Source organism: Cucumis sativus, chromosome 5 (assembly GCF_000004075.3).
Source record: "Cucumis sativus cultivar 9930 chromosome 5, Cucumber_9930_V3, whole genome shotgun sequence".
Lineage (NCBI taxonomy): Eukaryota > Viridiplantae > Streptophyta > Magnoliopsida > Cucurbitales > Cucurbitaceae > Cucumis > Cucumis sativus.
Window position 1 is genome coordinate 9,480,094 of NC_026659.2, and position 18,985 is coordinate 9,499,078.

Here is an 18,985-nt window from a genome sequence, read left to right on the forward strand (position 1 = left end):
ATGAGAAATAGTTTAGGGATGGTGCTGCATACAACCCCCCGTTTTGATACCTGAAAAACAGAGCAAGAATTAATTTTGGGCAGAGATTGCTGAAATGCTAATAATGTACTTCCAAACAGATGTCATTGTTATCCATGGTTTGCAGAAAATGCTTTGATTGAATAAGATCAAGGACACCTGGAGGAATTAATTGTGAGCTAAGATAAATGGCAAAAATTTGGCTTGTTGTGTCAGGATTTCAAGTTCAATTTTGGCTCAACCCATTTATTTCCTTTATCCATAAGTATAGTTTTAATTGACTAATTTTGGAGGTAGCTTATCAATTGGTTGTTAATGGAAGACTTGCCTATGAAAGAAGAAATTAGAAGGTGGTGGATTTCTCTTTAAGATAACGGGCTTTTGGTAATTAAGGTTTTCTCCATATTGGTAAATTTTGAGGTGACAAACGATTAAAAGAAAAAAAGGGTGGTGGACATCGTCTATAAAAGAAGAAAAAATTGGGAGAAAAATCTTGAAGTTTGCTGAGTCTCCTCACCATTGAAAAAGAGAAAATAAATCAGATTGAAGTTTGAAGAGTTCCTTAATTCTAGTGTGTTATTTTAGTGTGGCAATGAGGAATTGTGTTGAGGGTTTTTCTTATTATCTATTTCAAGTTATCAAGTTGTGGTACTTGAATTCAAATAGTTCTTGTTGGGCTATTTGGGATGAGAGATTTATAATCGTGTTCGAGGGTTTCTTTTCGATCTCCATCACAGTAGAACTTGCGGTTGCAGAAGATTGGATGTAATCTTGAGTTTGGGGAGAACCAGTGCATTTTTCGGTGTTCTTCATTTTCCCTACACTTTATTATTTGCAATGTTAGAGAAATTGCTTATTTGGCTCTAACCTGTGGAAGTGGGCGTTTGAGATATAATTTAATTTGTTCTGCATTTATTTATATCTTGCATAACTCCCAACACTTTCCACCTGAAATTTGAAAAATGGAGTAAGCTTGTGAACATCCAGCCATCATATACAAGAGGTTTTGAAAGTTGGATTACTATAAAAAAAACCTCCGTTTAGATTATTGGATTACGATACAAGAGATTTTGGAGGTTGGATTACGATAAAAAACCTCCCTTTAGATTATTGGAGCAACCAAACGTTCGAAGCTATTGGTGCTTATTTCAGAGGATTGGGAAGTATTGCTACAGAAACTTTGAATCTTCTTAACGTCTTTGAAGCCAGAATTCAAGTCAAAAGAATCTTTATGCTTTTATCCCATCGATTGTAGAGATTAGCTGAAACACGAGGAAAGATTTATTTACATTTTGGTGATGTAGTATCAATTGATCCGCCAAGTAAGATCAAAGGTTTATTATTTGTTAAAGATTTTACTAATCCAATTGATATTGTTCAATAGTCTCAAGTCATGCAAGATGAAGAAGTGGATTTCAATTCTCGAAATCCTGAAATGAAATTTCTTTTACCTTCTTGAATTCTTCCGAAATTTTTAAGTGCATTAGTTCACAAACCAAAGATTGTGTTTTCGATGCCAAATACTTCAATTTCTTGTCAGAAATTTTCCCAGGCTGACGACTCCGGTTCCTTGCCACACTGGAAGTAGTTTGTAAACAAGAAGGATGTAAATTTGGTGAAGGATAAGGTGGAGACAGATTCATTACGGAGAGAGAAAGTGGATGGTCGTCTGTCTCCAAAGGACTCCAAGAAGCGTTCTCGCCTACTGAAGTTAAACATTTTATCAGAAAAACATCCTTCTACTCTTGGGCAACATTAGTCAACTCAGATGTGTTCGAGGAATGTTGTGTCCAGGTTCAAATCTCTGGTTTTTTTTCCCTTACAGGTCAGCTAATTCTCCATCTTTAATTACTCAGATTTTTAGCTCCCTGGCTGAAGCATACAATTTGTGAGAGGTGCCCTGAGCACACCACCGAGTATATCCAGCAATTATGACTCAGATGGAGATTCAATTGCAAGTGCCAGTAGTGAAGATTTAGAAAGATAAAAAACAGAGGAGACTATAAGACCCCTAGCTATAGAATTAGTAGGATTGAATAATATTAGTATGGTTCTTGGGAGGGGGCTATGTTAGTAATTGATTAGTAAGTTTGTTAGGGCTTTTTAGTTATAAATAGTGGGTTTGGGTTTAGGGAAGGGGGTGAGTAATTTTTTGGTGATTTCCTAATTGGGGAAATTTGGGAGAGGATTCTCAGCCCTCTTGAATGTGCTGAGGTATATTGTAGTCTCTTATTGATATTGCTATATGATTCTATATTTTTGTGTTTCTTGTGTATTCTTAAGTATTTTCTTATTAGGTGGGACCCTAACAAATTGGTATAAGAGTCCCTGTCTGGGAATATTAGTATGGATTCAGACCGAATATCACTGCAGTGTTTAAAAAGCCTTCTCGAGCTGCGCCTTAGCGCGCCTAAGCTTTAGGTGTACATCTGGCGTCTCACCTTGTAAAGGCAAGGCTTACAAAATAGGACGTGCCTCAGGTGTGCCTTTTGTGAAGCCCCAAGGCCCAAGCGCCTTGGGGCTTTTCATTTTTTTTAAAAACAGTAATAATTAAAGGTTTTCCTTTTTTATTAACTAAAAGAATCAAGTTACTAAGCCTAAATGCAAAATTTCTTGTGTTTGGGTTTTTTTTTTTCTTTTCCTTTTTCATATTTCCATTTCATCTGGGCTTTCTCTTTTAAGAGTAGTATTTTCTCCATATTTCCATATTTGTGGTTTCTTTGGGGATGAAAGTTTGAAAATAAAGCTCCAAGAAAAGTTGGATATTGAAAAAAGTAACATATTGAAAAAACTTCATCCTTTGTTAAAAATGAGATTGGCAATACATTAACATGTGAAATTATACAGTTGTGTGTAAACATGACCGGAAAACTAAAAAATAGTTGAATTGAGCTAAGTTGATTACATACATAATTCTTTAAAAATAATTCGTTGAAATGGGGTGAAAAACGAAATTCCCCCCTATTTGGATCAGAATTTTCTACCAGGGCCAGGTGTAGGACTCAAGCTCACTAAATGTTTTATTTTTGTTAAAATGTTGTATATGTTTACAATTAATATTTAGTTTCCTGAGATTTTGAATGCCTATTCAATGAAGAATATCTTATATTAAACTAATTCAGAAGTTCTTCTAATTTGCAGGTGATGGTTGAGGCTCCATATCTATTTATACAAGTAGCTATCTATATATTTATCACTTACCCAATGATTGGATTCGATGGATCAGCTTCCAAAGTATTATTGTGTTTCTACGCGATGTTCTCAACACTTCTTTACTTTAATTATCTTGGGATGTTGCTTGTCTCCATCACACCAAACTATCAAATTGCTAGCATTTTGTCCTCTGCCTTCTACACCATGTTCAATCTCTTTTCTGGCTTTCTCGTTCCAAAACCGGTAAGCTGCGATATCTAACTAAAGTAAAGACAAGCATCTCCTTAATGTTTATTTGCAAGAAAATGCATCTTTTCTCTCTATAATTGGGACTGAATCTAGCCATAACTTTGAATGAAGACACCACAAATAATTTGTTTTGACTCTTGCTGTTTAAATTTCATGTTTGGTTTCAAAATCTTGAATACTAAATCTGATATATGGGGATGCAGGGTTTTTCACAAAAAAAAAAAAATTAATATCAAGGACCTAAAAGATGTTCATGGAGAGGACCACCAGAATATTAAGTGGTAGAGCTAAGAATGATTGTATAATTAGATGTCTTTGCAAGTATAACTGGAAGTTATCCAATATAAATATATATGTAAGCTGGAAAGCCTAATTCTCAGTTTGGGAAGCAAAATTCTATTCTTATTTATTGTAACAACAAAGAAGTTGATGAAACCCAAAATATTTTGATATATAAACATTGACCAAAGTACGGGATAAACTAAGTTTTGGAGATACTTATACCCTCCCAATCTTTAGATCACACCTAAGTCCTAACTTCACTTACCAAAATATTGCTCTAGCTTCTCCATTCTCGTCCCCCTCTATTTGTAATCAACAAGTATAAGAAACTCCTTAACTAATTACTAATACACACTTGGTACTCTAATATCTTCCTAATATCATACCTATCAGAAGTGAGATTCACTCTGTAGTAACAAGAATACTACAAGAAAGGAGGTGGATTTCTTTAGTAGGATTGGTTCTTTGTTGTTTGATGCGACATTTGGTTGGGTGAAACAACAAACTTTTTAGTGGGGAGATTGAGAGGTCTTGGAGGGAGATATGGAAGATCATAGATTTTAGGAACAGTGGCAGACATAGAGTTACAAATATTATAAAACTTTGTTCCAAAACTCTTTTGAGTCTATTAGTAAATAGATCGATCATATTGCTAATAGGAGTCTATCAACAATACTCTTATCATTAGTAGATTTTGTTATATTTACAATTTTTTAAAAATGTTATTATAATCTTAATTATTAGTTTGAAATATGCTACTATTGCAATTACCCTACACTTTTAATACATATGTGGGCTTAAAAGAAGAGTTTACTAAATATTTTTTCGTTTTATGCAGCAAATTCCAGGGTGGTGGATATGGTTGTATTATATGACCCCAACATCGTGGAGTTTGAATTGTTTGCTAACTTCACAATATGGAGATGTAGACAAGCCATTGAAGGTGTTTAAAGAAACAACAACAATATCAGCTTTCTTGAGACATTACTTTGGGTTTCACCACAACCAACTTCCCCTTGTGGGAGCCATTCTCATTCTCTTTCCAATCCTTATCGCTTTCCTTTTTGGATTTTTTATAGGAAAATTGAACTTTCAGAGAAGGTAAACACGTAAACTAATTTTTTTTTTTTTGGTAAAAATCCTATCTGAAAATTAGTATTTGTCATTTTCATGCTGTCAAAGTTTCACCTCTGTACGTATTCTGATAATAAGAGTTGAAAAAAGATCATGTAATAGTTCATTTTCACAAAAGCATAGCATCAATTAAATATGATTGTGTGTTTCATTTCCATTGAATTCTTTTATCATCTTTTTGCCATAATGCACTAGATTTGGTATTCATTTGGTTTGATAAACAACATTTTGAGGATAAGGTGCAATTCGAGCCAAGTGGTAATGTGAGACCCCTAGTTTGCACACATACAAAAGAAGAGTTAAAATGGGAAATGCCTCGTGCCAAGGAGAGAATAATACTTGAGGGCCCACTGTGAAGGCAGTATAAATAGGGAATGTTTTTGGGAATGAGATTTCTAGATATTGAATGGGTTTAAAGCTGCTGTATAGATTTTGGGGAGAAGTTTCCAACCTTCCTTTAGGAGATAAGTTATTTTCTTTATAGTATTTTGTTATTTCTTGCTTATAGTTGCTTATTGGTTATTTGTTGGACACTGTGTTCAAGTAAGGTCGTGTATCAATATATTTCAATAGAGTGCTGCCTCTGTTTTGTGTTAATGTTGAGATTTTTCTGAGTTTAAGGTTTGGAAATCTTAACAGCTTCCTTCCTTATCTTTCTCCTCATTCTTCTCACTGTCGACTTCATCGGCTGATTTCTTCTTCCTCACAAGTAGAACAACGATCCACCTCCTCCTCCTCCTCCTTGCCGCTGCCTTCTTTCATCTCCCTCCTCTTCCTCCTTCTCGCTACCCACTTTCTTCATTCATTTTGTTGGATCAACTCCACTAAAATCTAAATCCAACAATCTCGAGGAGAAATAATTTTCATTCTGGTAATTCATCATGAAGCAAATATTTCTCTTCCTCATTTCTATTCCACCAAGAGCATCACAATTCCAAAACTACAAAGAAAAATGTTGAATCCCCAATCAACTCTCCCAATATCTTCTCATGAAAGTAAAGATAAAATCTATGAAATGGAAAGAACTTGCACCTCAACGTGAAACCCTGCTTGACCATACACACCCCTTTCCATCAACCATAGTGAACATTCGTTGCATGTGTAAATGGGCAACTGGTTGAATCCGTAATTTTCTTGGCGGTGGTGATTGGTAATCAAGGATTGAGGTGTTGGGTGTTGGGTGTCATCGGATGTCTGACTTTTCTATCACTAATACACTTCTACTTATCAACCTCTATCAATGACAAACTTGTACAAATTTTTATTTTTGAAAGACACTAATAAACTTCTTTCAGCCTCTATAAGCGATAAACTTCTATAAGTTTGTATCCCTAATAAACTTCTATCAACTTCTATCAATGATAACTTTGTTTAAATTTTTATCACAGATGGTATCGATGATAGACTTCCATCAGTTTCTATCATTGATACAAAATGATAAGACACTAACGGACTTTTATCAGTCTCTACCAATGAGTGCTTGTATCAGTTTCTATCATTGATAGACACAGATAACTTTCTATCAATTTCTATTAGTGATAGAATTCTATCATGTTCTATCAACCTTCTATTGGAGATAAACTTTCTATCAGTTTCTATCATCAATAGATAGACTTCTATCAGCCTCTATCAATTACAAATGTGTATCAATTTCTATCGCTGATAATAAACACTGATAGACTTATATTACCCTTTATCAACGATAGAATTACATAAGTTTTTATCACTAATAGACATTGATAGATTTTGATCAACCTCCATTAATGATAGACATGTATTGGTTTTTATCGCTGATAGACGTTAATAGAAGTCTATAATCAATGATATATATTTCCTGTCACTTATAACATCGATGTAGACTTCTATCAGTAGTTTATCACCTGATAAACTTTGATAAAACACTATCACTGTCAATCACAAATTTTATATTATATTTTTGCTTTCACTATGACATGAATATTTGAACTTTATGTAGTGACATAAATGTGGATTAATTTTGAGTTGTAGTTTAAATGGTCTATAATATAGGATTAAGGTCAGACGCCGGAGACACTATGAATGTGACTCACGTTTTATTTGAAAGAATTTGAGTTATGCACAATGGAATTTTGGATCTAAATCACTCTAATTGCATATAATCTTAATTAGATATTAACATGCATTACTATCCTAATTAAAATGAAATTAGGGTTAATGAAATTCACACTTTTGAAGTTCTCGGTTGAGTATGAGTCTGTATTCATTTTCTCGAAATTCAAATTTGAATATTTGATAGTCAAAGTTTGATTTTTCGAAGTCAAAACAAAGCCAAAAGTCAATATTTTGACTTTTTACAACTTTGATCATTTCCATCATTTCCGAGCTTCCGAATATGAATTTTTATTCATATTCTTAATATTTAAATCATACTTAAACATAAAGCTTTGTCTAATAACTGACAACTATATTACATATACTTGTCAGTTTCTCTCTCTTTTACTAATTTGAACAATTTGAATCATTCCATCATACTCTTCTAAGTTGTTCGTAATCTCGACTGAGTCAAAATTATTATTTTATCCTCGAGATTATATCTTGTTTCTTAAGTCATACAAATCATTTAATGAATGATTGGTGTCACGCCCCACGTTGCTCGCATCCTTAAACTTGTCATGCGGAACAGAATGCGATTTAAAAACTTTGAACCATTAACCATTACCATGTAAGTTTAACAGTAACAACAACATCTTAAGTAAAGCAACATAACTCTTATTCACTTAAACCCAAAAGTTTCTACAACAATATAGAATAATATACAACTTTTGAATTCAAGAGATTTACAAAGAAATGCCAAAAGCATTGATAATCTTCAACGATCACTTAGCTCTGATTGTCCAGCTCCTTAAACGATTGCTTAATTTCAACCCCATTTCTTACATTCCTAACTGATCGATTAGCTTCTTACAACATGAGGGAGAGAAAACTTAAAACATAAGTCAAAAGACTGAGTGAGTGATGCTTTAAAAACCTTTTGGGAATACAATTCATAAATCATTTTCGTTTAAACACAAGCTCAATGCCTAGATTCAATAACACATTTCCAATCTAATAAATACACATTAGTTTTACTTATTCCTTTCACCAAGGCATGAACCATTCTCGTGCATGTACTGTGATGGCCTTTTTATAAACAATATCCTTAGAGAATTCTCTAATTCATTCCTTGTTGCTCAGGCTTCATGGCGCAATACACATCTTTTATGCATTGTCCCACCTCATTCCACCATGTAGGTCTTCTTTACACTATACTCATTATGTGCACATAATAGTTAGCTTATTGATAAGAATATGACCAATGGTTTAAGCTCAATCAAGCATACAATACAATCGGAACTCAACTTAAGAAACTTCCTTTAGAATTCATTTGCATAGAACATGAACTTTAACTTGAAAATATTGCACTAAAGCTTCCTTATTAAAACATGCTTTTCATAAACATAAACATGCAACACATAATGCATGAAAACATGCTTTGTAGAAAGACAAGCTCTAGAAATCTGTAACCATTTAGAAAATCACTCACAAAACACTTGGATTTTCCTTCCTTTTAGAACGCTTAAGAATCCATGGTCTTCTTCTCACTTAACAATCTTTTAATACAACATTTGGCTTTTCTCTTAATAAAATCTCAAGATAACAATCACCTTCTTTAATACTTCCCAAACTTATTTATAATAATCCTTTTAATATGCTTAGTCACCACTTAAGTCCTTCTCAACTTGCCATGTCCTTCTTGCTTGCACTTTACACATGTTGGCTTACTACTTAGCCGACCATGCAAACCAACTTAAGCTCATAACTTAACCAACTGTTACTCAGGATTAAACATTTCCCTTGAAATGCTTAACTCTTTATCATCCGACTTCTCCTCCTACATGATTGTCCAACCTCCTACATGATTGTCCAACCTTCTACATAATCGTTCAACCTTCTACACAATCATTCATCCTTATGTATGATTGTTCACCCTTTTACACGATCATTTAGCCTTTTATACGATCGTTCAATCCTCTTGCACAATCGTTTATCCTAATTCTCTTCTTATACGATCGTCTAACCACTATAAGAAATTTGACCTTTAATGTCGGTTGACAATCGACATCTATGCTAACTTTATTAAAGGCCTTTAATGTCGTTTTTGTTTTGATGTCGGTTTAAAAACGACATTAAAGGTCTCATTAATGTCTAAACTCATAATTCGAACCAAGATTTAGAACTCGGATCTCCGACATTCCCCTACATCCCAGGAGGTCACCCAATATAGAATTACTCCAAGCAAAACACGCTTAACTTTAAAGTTCATATGATCGAGCCACCGAAAAGAAATGTGTACCTTGGTATAGATATTAACTTTTAATTCTTTTAAGTATTTCTTAACATGACTTTCATGTTCTCAGGATCCATCTCATTCAGATGTGATATCGGTCCATTCATGTCTTCCTCCTAATCTCGGACGTTACATTACATTGGGTACGTATAAATAAATATTTTTTCTCACGCTAACAAATCAATAAAATTAATATTATATTAAAAACTACAATATTTTTCTTTTACATTTGTATACACAAAATGAAATCTTAATATTATGTTTGTATATACATTCTACAATAATACATGCAACAAGATTCTCCTAATATTGGAAAAAATCTTAATATTAATAGTACCCACCCAACTCATGATCACCTTGATTCACTAGCATCTCGTACAAGAGGAGCCCTCCCAAAAATTAGCTTGTAGGAAACAAGTTTCACTAATTTTAGATGGATCACAAGGAGGATAGTGTATAAATGTTGTTGAACCAACTACCAAAGCTCTCCAAAAGAACATAAAGGTGATCATTGCAACAGAAGAGTGCAGTAAAGTGGATACATCTTTCAACCATTATGAGCAACCAGTTGGGGAGGTTTCGATGGGTTGTCTTCATTTCTTGGTCCACTCGTGAGAAAGGTAGTTTTTGTGACTTCAAGCCATTAGAAAAATTGGAAACAAAATCCAAGGAAGTCATTACAAGTACTTTATTTTTCAATATTTCATAATTTGATTGATTATAGTATGTTTTTATTTGTATCTAAGAATTATTTGAAATGTCGTAAAGATATAATGCCAAAGAAGATTGGCAAAAAAAAAAATATTATTGCCAAAAGATGGGTAGCCTTGAGGAGCAAAAAATCATAAATTGGTCATAAATTCACATTGAAGAGCTCGTTACAAAAACAAGTCATACAATATACTAGGAATAATTGTGGATAATTACAATGGATAGCAATTTTAAGAATAATAATTAAATAGCAATTTTTTTAAAAAAAATTACAAATATAGCAAAATCTATCTGTGATAAACTCCTATCATTATCGATACTCTTATGGTCTATCAGAGAGATAGACTTTGATAAATTTACATTTTTTTAAAAAAATGTTGCTATAAATGTTAATATTTTGAATGTAATTACTATATTTGCAACTATTTCTTTAAGATCCATGCAATATTGGATGAACTTTGTGAAAGAAAAGAAGAGTACAACAATATGATTTGTGTTACAAAAAACACAAAGTAAAATTAATGTTGATAATGATTAATCCATTTGTGTTTGATTAGGTTAACAGTGCAATGTTCAAATCAACTTACATCTATAAGGGTTATACTCGATTGGCATAAGATATGGTATTGATTATTTTTAAATTAAAAATATATTAATTACTTAAATATTAGTACTAACTAAACTGAATTTTTGTAAGGAAAAAAAAGTTACTCAAGACTCCTCATCATTGATAAAGGTTGCGTTATGCACTAAAGCACACCCAAGAAAAAATAGAACTCTTGTTAACTCAAAAGCTGTAGATACATTGGTAAAGTTTCAAAAGCTCTTTTATTCACTAAACATACTAGTAATTAATGTCTTTATCATTTCTATAGTTCTGGAACTTAGGATGCATCTTATTGTATCTGAAAAATTGTAGAGTTTATCCATTTTAAAGTTCCTTATTAGTTTTTGTGGTAAATGAAGGTTACCAAATATTCGACTTGTTGATATGAAGAGGTTTATTGTTGAGGCTCTTGAAATCACAAATGCTAATATGAAGAGGTTTATTGTTGAGGCTCTTGAAATGACAAATGCTATTGATACGATCATGGGGCATCAAATATTGACTTGTTGATTTGGAGAGACTTCTACACTACAACAAAACTGGACTCTACAATTAAAAAGGAACAATGTTGATTGATAACTGACATCTACGATTGTGTTATTAAAGCCTTTTAATGTTGGTTGGGGCTTTGACATCGATTTTAAACTGACATTATTAGTCTCTTTAATGTCAGTTTTAAACCGACATTATTAGTCTCTTTAATGTCAGTTTTAAACCGACATCATAGATCCCAAATAATGTCAGTTTAACACCAACATTATAGACTATTTCAATACACACGTCAACCAAATAAACGACAGATAAATTTTTAACCAAACTTTCACCAATACTTTTCGAAAGAGTTCACTTATTCAACATTGTCAATATACAACTTACAAGCTTGTGAATAATACAAGCATCCCCATATGAACAAAAAATATAATGAACAATTCTAACAACCTCATATGAACAATTTCAAAAGTATGTCTAACTATCAACCCCCGTATAAACACATTGTCAATACTAAAACCAAGGCCCCCTCCCCCACATGAACAATTCCAAAATTTACACACCTATCGATCCCATATAAAGTAATCCTTGCAAGATCTTTCTCACTGTGCTCCCACCTCCACAAGATTAATGTAGCACACCTTGAACTCGCCGCTTTTAGCACCTACATGGATTGAAATAAATACAAAAAAAATCACAACAAATATAAAAAAGAACTTCAAAGACTATTGAACTCCTGAAGCTTGAATAAAGGCAAAAGTAAAAACTACTAAAGCTACTAAAAGTAAGCAACACAACCTACAAAGTCCATTGAACTCCTGAAGCTTGAATACATTAATTTCCCAATTAGCTTGAATATCTTAATTTATGCGAACTCCATCGAAGCTGACATGTCCATCTTCTTTCAGTGCAAAAATTTGTAAAGGTGGAAGTGAGGATGAGTTTGAAAAGGAAGAGAATGCAATAAAAAGTCCAATAAATGACACGACAAGAAGCCCAGCATAAGATAGCAATAAACTTATGGAAAGAAACCAACGAGAGAACCAAAATTGAAGTTAATACCTACTGAGACTAAGCAAACAATTAAAAATTAATAATAAAAATTGAAGGTTGATCCCATAGAACTCCAACAACTAATTAACAATAGACTTGAAGCTGAGACAGTGTCAGAATTAAAATAGTGTGGAGTGGTGCTACAATTCCTAAGAATGAAAATGATTAAGTACAATAAACATAGTCTTGGGCTCATGTTTAGACAATTATTTCACTTGTATAGCAAAGAAATTGCAAGCCATAATTGTTTTTCATTTTTATGATTGGAGTTCACAACTTGAGTATAGGTTCATAACAAACTTCATTCTTAATGCACAATTTCAACTTTCAAGATATAACAAACTTCATTCTTAATGCACAATTTCAATTTTCAAGATGTAATAGCCAAGTCTTGATGAGACTTCCAACTCATTATAACCAATCAACTAAAGACTAAGGTGTCCGAAAAAATGGTGCATATTTAATAGACAGAAACCATACCATACTCATCAATAGGGGCATCATAATCATAACTAGTAGCAATAAACGGTCCACCAGAAGTCCTGCCAAAGTTTGTTCCCCATAGTACTGTGTAAGAGAAAATAAAGCAAGACTGATGACGTTTATCACGGGTTCATACTTTCCAAGGAAGCGTAAAGAAATCAACTCTTCTGTTAACCACAATAAGTACATCACAAGTGAGTACCACGTAGAAATTCTGTAAACTTCCACCGGTCTGGTAAAAGCGTGCCACAGAAAATGCAAGATCTTCAACGGGTCTTTATGGCGAGGCTCCACCAATGAAGGTAAAGGAAATTGGAATACAAACATACTTCTATTTCTGTTGAAATGAAAAGGGGGAAAAGGAAAAATTGAACAAAATACATAAAATTCACCTGAGATAAAATAATTGATCCGCCTTGGGATGCATATAATTTCTCCTGCTTTAATACATCAACAATCTTGGCGGTAAATCACTTCATTTCAGCCTATATAGAATCATTATTTCAATTTTTTTCTCTCCTTAATTTGTGGATAAACAAAGTCACTGGAGCAGAAAAAAGAAGAATGCTGAAATCGTAAAGTTATAACTAATAATTAACCTTTCTTTCTACTTAGATGAGATTAGTGGAGAGAAACTTTACCCAAAACACCCATCAACTTTACCCAAAATGAACTTGGTGAGTCCAATAGAGTAAAAAATAAGAGAACATAAAGAATCATTTCCCACGGAATTCCCAAGAGAGGCCACAAATAGATTGCATACTCCATAAACTAAGAAAATGTATTAACTTTTTTTCCAATTCCTCTACAGCTTGAACTTATAAATACCTACTATTTGCGACCAAAGCAGTTACATGTTTTTTTTCTTTAGTAGTCTTTGCAACAAAAATAGTTACATGTTCTACCATAGGAAAAATAGAAATCAGTTCAAAGGTTAAATAATATGAGTGCTATTAAGAAAAAGAAAAAGCATGAAAACCTCATAAATAAGAACTTACACACGGCTTTCATTTCTCATTACAAATCCCTATTTTCAGAACGGAGAGAGAAGATAGCTCTTAGAGATGGAGTATTACAAAGTTATAAGCCTCTGCCGATTGCTCTAAAAGCTCCATAGTGTTCAATACCATCAACGATGTCTCCGCCTTTGACTAGTACATGCACCAACAAGTTAATAAAGGATATAAGCATTGAATATGATACTTTACATGAAGAATACAAAATGAGCTAAAAGGGATCATCACGAAGAAAGCATACTCACAGAATGGGGAAATAGACAGGGAATAAAGAGATTGGAGAAATTAATGAATGAGTTGTGCTTTTCACATAAAAAGTTATGGCGAGAGTTGCAGATGACTTCATCTAGCACAAAGCAACAGAAGTTCTTTCAAGAAAGGCTATTTGAATATTAATCTCAAACGACACTAGCTCTGCCTCGTATGTAGGTCCCTTACTCTTTTAGTTTTTGCCCTTCCATTTCATTCCAAAATATGAATTCCAATATAGCAAAAAGTTGCCTTCTACAACGTAAGTGCAAAGCAAAAATCAGCAGATGAATGATACTGGCTCTGATCGAGTGATCGTGAATCTCTAGTTGGAAACTCTGATACTTAACCAACTCGTTAGTAGAAGTTTCAATCTGGTTTCAAGGTTGACATACAATCTAGGGGCTAGCATTCAATAAATCTAATGAAGATCAAAATGACGACTGTCAAAGGTACAAGTAAAATACTAACTTGTAAACTTGCAAATCAATTGCTTGTACTTGTATTTTTTAGTCCAAAAATCCTTGATACTGGAGAATTTAGCACCCAAATAAGATGCCATCAGGAATAGGATTTAGATTTTCTTTAGCTAGTTCCAATAGTAGTGATCAAGTAAATTTCAATAATAACTCAAATACCCAACATGTGAGAATGCAGTTGTTTACTGCATGCCTGCTACCAGACCTAAATAAAAGAGCATGGCATTACCTTTCCTACCACACAGGTGGAAATTTTTATCATCAAAACATTCATGCTCTTGAGAAGCTCATCCAAATTGTCACCAATAATCTCCACACGAACAACAACCATTTTGAAAATGATGGAAGCGATTGGCATCTCTAACAACTATAACCCTATTAGCAACTTTGGAAATAAGTTTGATAGCAGTGTGACAATCATCACACATCCTAAGGTTTTTAATCACTGTGATTGGTGCGCCAGATGGTGTCTTCATTAGGCCATATGCTACAGCAAGCTTCTCACTGTGATAGCTAAGATTGTCGACCTTCTGCTCGTCCTCAATATCATGCAATACATTATCAATATCAGGAACATACCCCAAAGGTCGAATCTTAGATAATAAATCCTTTACATTTTCATAAATCAGATTGGCCTCAGGGTGTTTAATATCCTCAGATGTAAAAACATGGGCAACATTTCTTATTTCTAACCAACTTACTCCAGGTTCCTTCTTGACATTTCTTTCCCTCATCAATTTTCGAATCTCAACAACATGATCCCACCTCCTAACTCTCGCATGCATGTTTGACAATAGAATATAAGTTCCAACATCCCTAGGCTCCAACTGTAGCAAGTACTCTGCTATTTTCCTCCCTTTATCATAATGTTTATGAACATAACAAGCGTTGAGAAGGGTGCGCCAGGAAACAACATCCCAATTTATTTGATGTGACCGCATAAAATTCTCGGCTTCATCCAGTCGTCCAGATCTACTTAAAAGTCCAACAATACAGGTATAGTGCTCCAATCCAGGAACAATTCTGAACTGTTTCATCAAATGATTAAAATAGTAGAATCCTTCATCCACCAGTTTTAAATGGGCACAAGCTAATATTACACCAATAAAAGTTACATAATTAGGGCGTTCTCCAGTAGCCATCATGTCCTGGAACATGCTTAACGCTTCCTTGCCCAGACCATGGTGTGAGTGGCCAGTTATTATTGCATTCCAGGTAATGATATTACAACACGTCATGTTTGAAAACACACTTTGTGCTGCTAAAATGTCCCCACTCTTAAAATACATAATGATCAAGGCATTACCTACCATAACATTGCCTTTGAGACCTGATTTCTCAGCACGTGCATGTAACTGATCCCCAAGGCATAGTGCAGACAAACCTGCCGCAGAGTTGAACAACACCGCCATTGTATATTCATTGGGAGGAATACAATCAATTTCCATCTTTGAAAACAGATTCAATGCTTCTTCAAAGAATTCATTCTGAAAATAAGCTGCTATGATCGATGTCCAAGAAACAACGTTTCGGCTTTGTAACCGATCAAAAAAGGTTCTTCCACTCAACACATTACCACACTTCCCGTACATATCAATGATAGAACTTCCAATATAGACATCACAGTCAATATCACTTTTCAACATTTGAGCGTGAACTTGCTTACCTAATGTTATATCTTTAAGACTAGCACAAAGGCGGAAAATTGTAACATAAGTGGCATTATTCCATTCTATGCCTTCACTAATTATTAACTTCAGAACGTCTACAGCTTCTGCCATATGTGTGTGCTGTAGAAGCCCATTCACTACCAAATTATAACAAAATATGTCATTACCTGGGACAGTATATAATATCTGGATTGCTGCTCCTACATCTGAACATTTAGAGTACAACTGAATAAGTGCATTCTTAACATATTGATGAAACTCCAATCCAGACTTTAATGCATACCCATGACATTGTTTCCCTTCTACATACATTTGACTATCACAAGAAGATATAGCAGTAGCAATCACATATTCATTGGGGAAGATATTATCCTTCACGACCATCTTTTTGAACAACTCGAAAACTTCCAAGGGATTACCATTTTGCATGTACCCAGCCATTAAAGCACTCCAGGACACAACATTTCTTCTAGGCATACTATCGAACAATTTCCGAGCAATCGATACTTCATCACATTTCACGTACAAATTAATAAGGGAATTCAGTTGGTTTACTTTGGAGTCTCTATAGTTGTGATTGGTGATGGTCAGATGGGCATGGATTGTTCTACCAAATTTTAAGTTCTTGGCATCTGCAGCTACCTTCAACAGCTTGATGGGGTCCTGGTGAGGAGAAGCAAGGAAATTGGACCTGGAAAGAAATGGTGTAAACTTCACAGGCATAATGTCAGTAATTGGTAGTTTTAAAATAGACATTAGAATGCTTTGAATTTGCAGTTGGAAAAAGAGTCAGCAAAGAATACTAAGAATTAGTCGCATTGCTTGAAAAACCACTTCAATTATTTCTGTCATTGATCTTTCTTCTCCCACTCCTTTCTGTAATCTTTCCTTCCTATATTTCTCTTTTCTTGTTTTCTTCTTGCATGTGCCATGCTGACACGTATAGAAAATACTCAGAGCTTCACACCTGTAGTTGACTAGATCAATTGAGCATGGAGTACCAGAAAAGGTTAACACATTCAAGTGAAGACAACCGCAGAATGATGTTACCTGATTCGGCGTTGAGGAGGAAACGAACGGCGGAGGTAAGGCTCTGCGGGATTAGACGGTGGAGTGGCACAAACAGGGGAAATTGCCAAAAGTGGGACAGATTTCTCAACCCTCCAAAAATAAAGATATCGAATCAACCAATCTAAGCGATGAAAGAACACCAATTTCAATAAAATCTGAAAAACTTGTTGAATATGGATACGGACTTGGGGATTTATAGCCGCTTGAAAGTGTAGGTACGGTGGCGTCGAAGCAGGAGAGAAGTAGTGTTTTAGAAGGGGGAATGGGATTGGGCATTGGATGCCATTTGTTTCTTTTCATGATTTGAACATGAGGTTTCAAACAATTAGAGTAACATTACAAAGGCTTCCAACTTAGTTTGCTTTCACCATTTCAACCAAACCTTTAAAAGAAGTTGGTATCATCTCATTTGTAATAACACATAACCAAACATTAAATAACAAATCCAAAAATATTAATACTTATACAAAAATTGTTAGCTTCACACTTTTTTTTTTTTCCTTTTTCTCACTCGATTATCGATAATCCATTTTTTTACGTGTATTTGTTTAGTTTAAAGAATGAGTTAGAATATGATAAGTTCACAAATACAAATAACGTTCCGGTCAATTAAGATTGCACCAACATCCTCTGGTTGTAATATATAACCGACTTTTGAATTTTTAAGATTTAAATCAATTAATTAACCATTTATTTCTATAATTCTATAAAATATATATATGTTTAATAACGATTTGAATTCAAATGTTAGATAATATCCGAATGATAAAATTCAATAGTTTTGACTTCTTTATATTTCATACTATTTATCAAAATTTTATTAAATAATACATAATACATATTTTTAATAACAATTTGAATTTAAAATTTAAAATTCAAATGGTTATATTTTAAAATTTAACAACATATATTCCAAAGTTTTTATAAAAAAATTATTAAATAATATATAATACATATTTTTTATAACAATTTGAATTTAAATTTTTTTTAATCCCCTAAAATCGTGATCATTACTATTTTGTTGAATTTTAATAACATTTTGAATTTAAATTTTAGATCATCTCCCTAAAATAAAAATAAGTACAATATTTTTTAGATTTTTTTTATTCCAAACAATTTAATAACAATTTGAATTCAAATTTTAGGTTATCCCTAAAATAATGCTAATTACGATTGTCGATTTATTTTTACCAATTTAATAACAACTTTAATTTTTTTAATTTAACAAAATTAATTTATTGATTAAATTGATCAGGTTTGATTACGTTGATTTTCTATAGAGTTAGTGTATTTGTACATACTACATGAAAATATTATTCTTTCCAAACTAATTTCACAGTATTTGACAGAATGTATACCATATGTTGCTCACACAATTACATTACAATTTTATGTTTTTAAATAATGTGATAAACTATTTGTTCTATATCACGATCATATGTTCAAATATGAATATTTATGTGCTCATATAATTATATACTTTGCAATCCAAAAAAATTTAACATTAAGATGGATTTGTTACAAAACCAACAATAAGGAATGATTTCTTAAATAATGTCATTAAATCATAACCACGGTTGTTTAGTTAACCAAACTTTATAATAACCAATAGAATTAAGATTTCTCAAACATAATATATGTCGAGTATGAATGATGTTATAAACAACAAATTTAGGACACATACAAAAAGGTAAAAATTTTGGTCATCAGGATATAGTATCATTCCATTAGGTATAGGATAATCATATATTCCAAATACAGTGTATTTGAATAGTTCAAAAAATGAGACATGATATTGGAAATAGCACGAAGACGATGTATTTTGCAAACAACATTCAAATTGTAAATCTTAACTAAATTTGCTATTTTGTTGTTGGACAAGATTGCAACAACCTCCTATCGTAGATATATGGGGTTTGTTATATTTTAAACTATTTATTAATAATATCGGTAAT

The 18,985-nt window shown here is 33.1% G+C and overlaps 2 protein-coding genes across 24 annotated transcripts in view; one reads left to right on the forward strand and one right to left on the reverse strand.

The window, feature by feature from the left end:
• The window catches only part of LOC101217031 (pleiotropic drug resistance protein 3), a 30,388-nt gene extending 25,395 nt beyond the window's left edge, over window positions 1–4,993 (forward strand). Inside the window, exons 22-23 of one of the 2 annotated variants that reach the window (XM_004140412.3) lie at window positions 3,160–3,414; window positions 4,541–4,993. In XM_004140412.3, the coding sequence (XP_004140460.1) occupies window positions 3,160–3,414; window positions 4,541–4,807 (522 nt within the window). In that variant the 3' untranslated portion in view covers window positions 4,808–4,993. Of the gene's footprint in view, window positions 1–3,159; window positions 3,415–3,623; window positions 3,922–4,540 lie in introns of those variants that run through there. The other variant, XM_031886032.1, reaches the window with a different exon arrangement.
• Window positions 4,994–11,321: 6,328 nt separating this feature from the next.
• LOC101217503 (pentatricopeptide repeat-containing protein At5g39680) lies at window positions 11,322–17,397 on the reverse strand. Of its 22 annotated transcripts, XM_031885658.1 has the most exons (9): window positions 17,010–17,397; window positions 14,519–16,926; window positions 14,000–14,065; window positions 13,807–13,907; window positions 13,544–13,696; window positions 12,748–13,030; window positions 12,543–12,629; window positions 11,808–11,907; window positions 11,322–11,673 (listed from the first exon to the last, which is right to left on the reverse strand). In XM_031885658.1, exon 2 carries the CDS (start codon window positions 16,713–16,715, stop codon window positions 14,589–14,591), a length of 2,127 nt encoding a protein of 708 aa, XP_031741518.1. In that variant the 5' UTR covers window positions 16,716–16,926; window positions 17,010–17,397; the 3' UTR covers window positions 11,322–11,673; window positions 11,808–11,907; window positions 12,543–12,629; window positions 12,748–13,030; window positions 13,544–13,696; window positions 13,807–13,907; window positions 14,000–14,065; window positions 14,519–14,588. The 22 variants fall into 22 exon arrangements, with proteins under 22 accessions (XP_031741518.1, XP_031741507.1, XP_031741528.1 ...); XM_031885647.1 differs by having other exon boundaries at window positions 13,807–16,926; window positions 17,010–17,120; window positions 17,216–17,397; XM_031885668.1 differs by having other exon boundaries at window positions 13,807–16,650; window positions 16,763–16,926.
• Window positions 17,398–18,985: the final 1,588 nt, after the last annotated feature.

Excerpts from the sequence above, each read along its gene's own strand:
- LOC101217503 (XM_031885647.1), bottom strand. The coding sequence starts at position 16,715 with ATGTCTATTTTAAAACTACCAATTACTGACATTATGCCTGTGAAGTTT.